Source organism: Hipposideros armiger, unplaced genomic scaffold, assembly GCF_001890085.2.
Source record: "Hipposideros armiger isolate ML-2016 unplaced genomic scaffold, ASM189008v1 scaffold_295, whole genome shotgun sequence".
In the NCBI taxonomy this organism is placed as follows: Eukaryota; Metazoa; Chordata; class Mammalia; order Chiroptera; family Hipposideridae; genus Hipposideros; species Hipposideros armiger.
In genome coordinates, this window is record NW_017731645.1 from 1021238 (window position 1) to 1030667 (window position 9430).

A 9430-nucleotide genomic window follows, 5' to 3' on the forward strand; every position below is an offset into this window, starting at 1 on the left:
CAGTCCCAGGTGGGAAGGAAAAGGAAGCGAGGCAGGAGGGCAGGCCCACGTCAGCTTTTCCCTCGTGGGCACACTGTGCACTCTTTTATGAGACCACAGCAAAGAGCAACTGAGATGATAAGAATCGATTTAGAAAAAGAGCTTTAGGGGTGTCACTGGGATAGCATTTGGCCCAACATCTCACACTTTTTAAAGGTAAAACACTAAAACTTAAAACTGATTTTCAAAATGACAGCTATAATCTTTATAAATTTATGAAACCAAGAATGAAAATTATGCTAAGTATAAATTCAATGTACTACATGCAAATTATAAGTTGATGCTTTTGAGAGTGGGCACTGATGCTCTTCCAGCGCCTCCTGCCCAGGCGCTGAGGAGACAGTGATGGCAGGAATCACAGCCTCTGCCCTCACAGAGCTAACACTCCAGGTGCGGACAGCACAGGGGCTTTCGGGGACCAAGGAACACGAGGCCCCAACTGCACTGCTTACACCGTAACGTACATGTTTCATAATCACCCTAAATCCTTTTTGGAACAGCATGGAGTACAAGCAAAAAAAACGAATGCAGCACTGTGCAGGCTACCTAGAGAGATTTCCTTCCTTTAGTAGATGAGGCGGTGTCATCAACAAAAGCAGTTGAGTTTCTTATTCAAAAATTTAGAGTTAATGAATTTTACAATGTATTCATCTAAGCAGGAAATAAAATGTTTTACAATTTTTTTTAGAAAATGTCTTACATCTTTCAGTGGAAAAACTTTAAAGTTTTTAAAATAAAAATTGTTCTAAAGTACTTTTCTACTTTCCAGCCTTCAAACATCGTAACCCTTTTCTTCATTCAAAAGGGTCATGATTAGTCAATTGTTTTACTCTGAGCGCATAGGACATGGGTAAAGGCACAACCTATTGGGTTGCCAGAAAAGTCACGACGTAGTTTTTCAATAATAGATTTTCAGAGACCCAGGTTCAAGCCCTGTCTGCATCTCCATGTGACAACCTTGCCAAGTCACAGGCTCTTATCTAGGAGGCAAAGGCTGAGGACCCTGTCTACAGGTGGTAGTGAGAATTAAGTGAATTATTCCAGGACTCTGTATCCTGTTGATTTGATCTATTTGTCTGTCTATGCTGATGTCACATGGTCTCGATGACTATGGCTTTAACATGGTCTCGGAGTCTAGTACTAAGGCCTCCAATTTTGTTCTCTTTCAAAGTTGTTTTGGTAATTCTAAGTTCTTTGAATTCCCATCTGAATTTTACATTAGCGTTTCAATTTCTACAAAAAAACGCCTGCTGGGGTTTTGGACTAGGATTCTGTTGACTCTATAGACCAATTTGGGGAGAAGTGACGTCTTACCAGTATTATCCTCTAATCCAGCGGTTCTCAACCTTCCTAATGCCGCAACCCCTTAATACAGTTCCTCATGTTGTGGTGACCCCCCACCAGAAATTATTTTCGTTGCTACTCTATAACTGTAATTTTGCTACTGTTATGACTAGTAATGTAAATATCTTTTTGTTTTCCGATGGTCTTAGGCGACCCCTGTGAAAGGGTCGTTCGACCCCCAAAGGGGTCGCAACTCACAGGTTGAGAACCGCTGCTCTAATCCATGAACACGATATAGCTCTCCATCTACCGTGGGACTCTTTTCCTCAGCAGTTTTATAGTTTATAGTATATAGGTCCACACATTCCCAAGTATTTCATATTTTTTTATGCTACTGTGCATAAATGGCATTGGATCTTAAATCAATTTCCAATTTTTTCATTGCTAGTATACAGAAATACAACTCCATTCGTATATTGATCTTGGATCCTACAACCTTGCAAAGTTCACTTGTTGGTTCTCATAGCTGCTTTTTAATAATAAATCCCATAAGAATTTCTATAGACAATCATATCATCTGTTAATAGTGTTTTCCTTTTTCCTTTCCAACCTGAATGTTCTTTATTTTTTTTAAATCACCAGAACAAGTTGCACAGAAGTGGTGAGAGGGGCACCCTTACTCTGTTCCCATCTCAGGGGACAAGCATTCCGTCTTTCACTGGTAAATCTGACATTACCTGCAGGGTTTTCATAGATGCTCTTTATTAGAATGAGAAAATGTGCTTTCATGCCTAGCTGGCTGAGAAATGTTACCAGTAATGGACATTGAATTTTGTCAGATGCTTTTTCTGCATATACTGCAATGACTATATGTCTTTTTCAGCATGTAAATATGGTAAATTACTTTCACTTATTTTTTCAAAAGTCATGATGTATTCTCCTTTTTATAGTGTTATATTTGATTTGCTAAAGTTTTGTTTATTAATTATGCACCAATGTTCATGAGGGATAGTGGTCTGCAGTTTCCATGTCATGTCTGTCAGGTTTTGGTATCAGGGTGATGCCAGCCTCAATGAGCTAGGTAGTATTCCCTCATTTTCAACATTCTGAAAAAGTCTATAGAATTGGTATTATTTCTTCCTTAAATACTTGGTAGAACTGACCGTGAAGGCCTCCTGGCCTGAAGCTTTATTTGTGAGAATATTTGTAACATTTCCACAGTGTCTGACAGAGCTTCAGTAATTCTTGCCTTTCAAGGAATTTTCCATTTCTCTAAATTGCTGAATTTATTGACATAAAGATGTTCATAATACACACTAATTATCCTTTTAATAGATGTGGACTGTGTAATGAAGTTCTCTCTCTCATTCCTGATGTTGGCAACTAGTGTCTTCTCTTTTTGCTTATCAATCTTATTGATTTTCTCTGATTTTCTCTGTATTTCTTCTGTTTTCTATTTCACTGATTTCTCCTTACCTTTTTTTATTTCCCATCTTCTTACTTTGGGATTAATTTGCTCTCCTTTTTCTAGTTTCTTAGGTGGAAACTGTGTGAGCTATTAGGTTGTCGGAAAAGTCATGATCCATTTTTGCAATGAAAAGCATGGAAAAAATACATCATGACTTTTCCGACAACCCAATAATTTGAGATCTTTTTTCTTTTCTAAAACAGTATTATAAACATTTTGAACTGATTTGTTTTTTCATTTTTATTCAAAGTACTTTCAAATTTCCCTTTTGATTTTTTCTTCCACCTGTGAGTTATTGTGAAATATGTGATTTAGTTACCAAATACTTAAGGGATTTTCCAGATGTTCCTGTCACTAATTTTCCATTTAATTTCATCACCGTTAAAAAACATATCTTGTATGACTTAAATCCTTCTAACAGTAGAGAGACTTATTTTATGGCATAGAATACGGTTCTCCTAACAACTGTCCCCAGTGTACCTGAAAAGTGTACCCTACTCTTGTTGGGCAGAGTGCTCTAATAAACGAGGCCAAGCTGGTCGAGTGCTAGTCTTCTTCAGCCTTAATTTCTTCCTGTTTACTTGTTCTATCAATTATTGAAAAGAGAATATCAATATATCTGAATATAATTTAGATTCTGGCTATTAATCCTTTCATTTCTGTAAGTCTTTGCTTCGTGTGTTTAACAGCTGTTGATTAGGTAAATAGATGTTTATTATGTTCTTTTGATGAATGAATCCCTTCTTCATTATGAAATGATCTTTATTCCTTACTCTTTTCTGATATTAATATAGAATCGGCATGATAGATCTATCTTCTCCTATTGCTGTTCACCTATTTGTGTCTTCAATTTTTTTTTTCTAAGATTTTATTGGGGAATTGGGGGAGGGAACAGCGTTGGGGAATCAGGGAAGGGGAACAGACAAGTTGCTGTCCTTTGGTTCTTCCGTCTAGTTGTGGAAGACGTCGCTTTACTGGCCTATGTCGGTATTGTGACCATTGCACTCTTCCTGGGTGAGGCAGTCACTTGCCGGCCATTGGACAGGCACTCATGGCAGCTGCCAGCTGCTCACGCTGGCTGCCAGCCACTCACAGTAGTTCATGGCAGCCCACTGCAGCCCCGCTGCTGCCTACGCCCAGCCCAGCTCCAGGCCGAGCTGTTGTTCACCATCTTAGCTGTAGAGGGCACAGCATCACTGGCCCATGTGGGATCCAAACCAGCAGCCCTGCTGCTCAGAGCTGGCATCCCAAGCCAACTCTTAACTTACCAGCCACTGGGCCAGCCCAATGTGTCTTCATATTTAAAGTGGGTTTCTTGGAGGCTGCATACACTTGTGTCTTCCTTTTTTATTCAATCTGACAATCTCTGCCTTTTAATTGGGGTGTTTAGACCACAGATATTTACTGATATGGTCAAGTTTAAGTCCATCAATTTGCTCTTTGTTTTCTATCCATCCCCTTGTTCTGTCTTCCCTTTTTCTTCCTTTTCTATGCTCTTTTAACTATTTTTTTATGGTTCCATTTTATTTCCTTTGTTTGCTTACTGACTGTCCTACCCCGTTGAGCTATTTTAGGGATTTTTAGGTTTATAATATACACCTTTAACTCATCACAGTCTGCTTCAAGTGCTATCACAACGGCTCAAGTGCAGCAGGAGAACTTTACAAGTGTTTCTACTTCTTTCCTCCCGCCTTTGTACTACTGTTATACATTTTACCTGCATGTGTTACAAACCTCACGATACACTGCTACCGTTTTTTTATTTAAACAACCAATTATCTTTTAATAGCTTATATAATAAAAACTCTTTGATGTTTACCCACAAATTGCCACTTCTAGTGTACGCCATTGCTTTGTAGTCCAGGTTTCTAGGTCCTACCAATTTGCTTCCACTTACATTGAGTACAGGTCTGCTGGTGATGAATTTGCACCTTTTGTATATCTGACACTGTCTATATTCTCACTGGATCTAGGTTGGCAGTACCTTAAAAATGTTGCTTCACTATCACCTGGCTTGCTTTTTCCCCACAAGAAATATGCTGGTTCTTATCATTGCTCCTCTGTACATGTTTTTTCTCTGAATGCTTTTATCTCCTCTTTCACTGGTTTTGAGCAATTAGATGATATGTCTTGGTACAGTTTTCTTCACATTTCTTCAACAGTTTTGACAAACTGGATGATGTGTCTTGGTACAGTTTCTTCCACATAGGGCTTTCTGCACACAGGGCTGGTTGAACTTAGACCAGTGGGTTTATAGGTTTCACCTAATCTTGACATTTTTCTGCCATTAATTTTTCAAATATTTTTTCTTAACCCCCCCCCCTCCTTCAGGAACATCTTATCACTGATGTCGTCGTCAGGTTTTCTGTCATTTTTTCCTCTGGGTATTTCTCTTTTGGATAGTTTTCACTTCTGTGTCTTCAAGTTCACTAATCTCTTCTGCAGTGTCTTATCTGCTTTTGTCCCATCCAACATATTTTCATGTCAGGCATTATAGGTTTCATGTCTAAAAGTTTGATTTGGTTCCTTTTTATATCTTCCATATCTCAATATGTTCAATCTTTCCTCTAGCTTCTGGAACATACGAATTATTAAAAATGTTTTCATGTTCTTGTCTACTAATTCTGAATCTGTGTCAATTGTGAGTCAGTTTTGATTTTTCTCCTCGTTATGAGTTGTGTTTCCCAGCGCTGTACTCAGCTGCAGACTGAATATAGGCAGCGTACACCCCCGAAGACACCCACACCTTAATCCCTAGCCTCAGTGGATACATCGCTACATGTTGTTTTAGCTTTCTAGGGCTGCTGCAACAAACTCTCACAAACGGGGGCAGACATTTTTCCTCTCACAGTTCTAGAGGTTTGGAAGTCCACCGTCAAGGTGTCATCAGGGCCACACCCTTCCTTACCTCCTCTGGTGGCTGCACAGTGTTTGGCATTCCTTCCTTGGCTTGTCCGTGCATCATTCCCATCTCTGCCTTTGTCTCCATGGCCTTCTCCCTGTGTGTCTGTGTCTCTACTTTATCTTCTCATAAGGACTCTAGTCATTGGATTACAGCCTACCCTACTCCAGTATGACCTCATCTTAATTAATTCCATCTGCAAAGAAATTATTCCCAAATAATATCACCTTCTTAAGTTCTAAGTAGACATGAATTTGGAGGATTTGGGGAGACAGGGGGAGACACTATTGAACCCATATACATGGCAAAAAGGACTCTGCAAATAGAACTGAGGTCAAGAACCTTAACAAAGAGACGGGGAGATCACTCTGGATTGGCTGACCCACCAGGTGGGGCATTCAGAGCAGAGAACTTTCTTCTGCTGGAAGCAGAGGGGTGCAGCACAAGAGTAGGTCAGGGAGAAAGTCACCCACCTTTGCTGGAAAACATGAGAAAAGTGGCAGCAGCCTCTAAGACAAAGACTGGCCCCTGGCTGACAGCCAGCAAGGAGATGGGGGCCTTGGTCGTACGACTGACAGAGATCCAAGTTCAGCCAATAACCTGATGAGCTGGAAGCAGATTCTTTCCCAGAGCTTCCAGGAAGGAATGCAACCCTGTGAAAACCTTCATTTCTGCCCATGACCTTTTTTCTCCCCGAAAAGAGAACATCAGTTTAATAAGATTTCATTATGAGAAATGTTTAAATGAGAATATGACAGCCATTAATTCCATCCATCTGCATAACACAAAACATTTAGCTGAGCTTCTGATTGTTTGTAAGGCACTAACACAGGACTGAGCACCTCTGCGTTTGCACTTATTTGTGTGCACATGTACACCCGAGCCTTCTAACACACCAAACCTCCAGAACACGCCAACTCCATCCAACCCCGAGCGTGCTCTGTGTGCTCTGTGCATGCTAATGTCCTCCAGCAAAACAAGGCACCCATGCTGTTCACAACGGGAAGACCTGCCCCGTGCTGCTGGCAGATGTCTGGGTGAGCAGCACTTTGTCTCACCAGCCTGGGTCTGCATCCATCAGCTACATGCCCGTGTGACCTGGAAAAGGGACTTCAACTCCATTGTTCTCTTTCCTCATGTATCAAACAGGCTAGAACCTAACTGCTAGGGTTCTCATGAAGAACAGAAGAGAAATAATGTTAATAAACCAATGTCAGTGCCTCTCCCCACCCTGTCGTAACATAATGCAAATGGTCTAAAAATCTGAGAAATTCTAAGGCACACAGGCAATTAAACCAGATAAAGACAAGAAAGTGATGTGAGTTACAGCTAAAATTAGTTTGCAACCCTTTCCTTAAAGAATCATTCTCATTAATTACACCAAGACAAGCTTATACAACAAAAACCTATATACATACATGATATTAAAAATACATAGAAATGACAAAAAAAATAGGCATAGAAAAATTTGCAAAAAGTACACCAAATTATTAACAATGTGAAAACACTGAAATTATGGATGATTTTTTTCTTCCTACTTTTCTACATATTCTAAGTTTTTTTTAAGGAGCACATAAAGGCCCTTAAAAATCATGAAACATATATTTAAAGCCCCTAGTGAAACTCGCAGTTCTTCACACCCCTATGTCCTAGAACCACCACCACCACCACCACCACCCCCGCCCGCGCACACACACACACACACACACACACACACACACACACACACAGAATGGATCAGGGCAGAGGACAGAAAGCTGAACTGAGGTGCAGATGCCAGGTGGGCCCCTCGGCCCAACCGCCCACTCCATCACTAATCTCCCCAAATGCATAATTCAGACTCCAGCCTCAGTAAAATCGCATGTTACCAAGGGCAGAGAGCTTCAAAGGTCGCTCTCAGATAGTCGCAAACGCGCATATAAACCCCTGAATGCTGACCCCACTGCACTTTATAATGGGGTGGGGGGGTACTTTTTACCTAGTGTTTGCAATTTGAAATAATCACCTATCGTTCCTCGCATAGGAGACTTTTTTATTGTTGTTATTGATCTATAAATATATATGCTTCCAGAATTTATCTTTCTGATCCTATATGTATGTCCTTTTCATGTAGTTTTCAGTGAAAACTACAAATTCAAATTGTTCTCTGGAGTCAAATGTTAAGATAGAAAACTCTGCCTCAGGGAAAAGCTCACACATTAGTAAAAGTACCTACTCTGACCAACCAACACACTGAAAACAAACACAGTTAGGAAAAGCTAAACAAAGAAATCTGTGCCAACAGATAATAACAAGAAGCAATGTCAGCTGAACCAGTGAAGAGAACGATCAGATACTCACAGAGTTTCTGATTTGGTTTGTCAGGAAATTTGATGCCTTCTTTAATGTACTGAACTTTATATATACATATTATATAAAATTTTAAATTTTTTATTTTCCCTTAACTGCCTTTTTCTGGGAGACTCAACATTACTGCTGATGGTTTTGCTGACCACAGTCGTAGAAAGAGTTACAATGTAACCTAGAACCTTCTCTGTACAGTCTGTCATACACCACAGTCATGACCAGACATTGTGGTCAATGATGGGCCATATATACAACAGCGGTCCTGTAAGATGATAATGGAGTTGAAAATTTCCTATCACCTAGCGGCCTTGTAGCCGTGGTAAGATCATCACAGTCATCATGACATCAGAGCGCGTCGCATCGACACGTGTTAGTGGTAACACTGCTGGCGTAGCAGTGTAGCTGACCATGTAGCAGTGTAGCTGTCGGTGTAACAGTGTAGCTGCCAGTGTAACAGTGTAGCACTACGGCTGTACAGTAGCAACACTTGATAGTAATAAACGACCATGCTACTGGCGTGTGTATTTACTGCACTAGACTTCTTAGTTACTTTAGAGGGTACCCTTCCAACTTAACAGAAAAATTCTCTGTAAAATAGAGGCCGTGTGATGGCGACAGCAGCTTCACACATCTCATGTTCACAGGGCTCTTGGCGCATCACTTTTCTCGTGCCTGATTCATTTCCTGCTGTTCTGTGCAGTGACCTGCTGCACAGCTGTGTGGCCCAGGAGCATCAAGCCGTACCTCAGCCTCGGTGTGCAGTAGGCTGTTCCATCCAGGTTTGAGGAAGTGCCTCTATGATGTTCGCACAATGAAAAGGAAATTGCCTAACGACGCATTTCTTAGAACGTATCCCTGTCGTTAAGCTGCATGTGACTGGATTGATTTTTACAAAAAACATTCCCTTAACACCAAGAATTTAAAAGTTGATGGTCTCCCATACTCTGGTTTCTCTTCAGATCGTATAAATCTCTTGCCTTTTTATAAAAGTTGATGGTCTTATCCTACCTAACAGGATAATCATCCATAAAATAACCAGCTCTTTTCAAAGTCTAACTAATTAAATGCAAACAATTAAGTTTATTAACCAGAATAAATAAATGTGAAAGTTTTAGACTTAGCTTACACTAATTATTGAATTTGCAACATATAGAAAGTTAAAGTTACTATGAAAAGAACATCTGAAATATAAAAAAATAATAGATCTAACATAAATTCTTAAGTAGTAATTATACTCTTAGCAACTATTTAAAACTTAGTAAGTTTCCAGTATTTTACATACATCAGACATACCCCTAAGAATATTCTATAATTTTGATAAAGCATTCCTAAATTAAAAATAAGGACGAATACACATAACATACTACCACTGCCTTTATTTTATTCTGTAT

At 39.9% G+C, this 9430-nt stretch overlaps 1 protein-coding gene across 1 annotated transcript in view; it reads right to left on the reverse strand.

The window, feature by feature from the left end:
• LMBR1 (limb development membrane protein 1) overlaps positions 1-9430 on the reverse strand; it is a 106677-nt gene that overhangs the window by 72297 nt on the left and 24950 nt on the right. The window contains exon 3 of the mRNA XM_019659086.1: positions 5700-5809. Coding sequence (XP_019514631.1) covers positions 5700-5809 — 110 coding nt within the window. The remainder of the gene's footprint in view (positions 1-5699; positions 5810-9430) is intronic.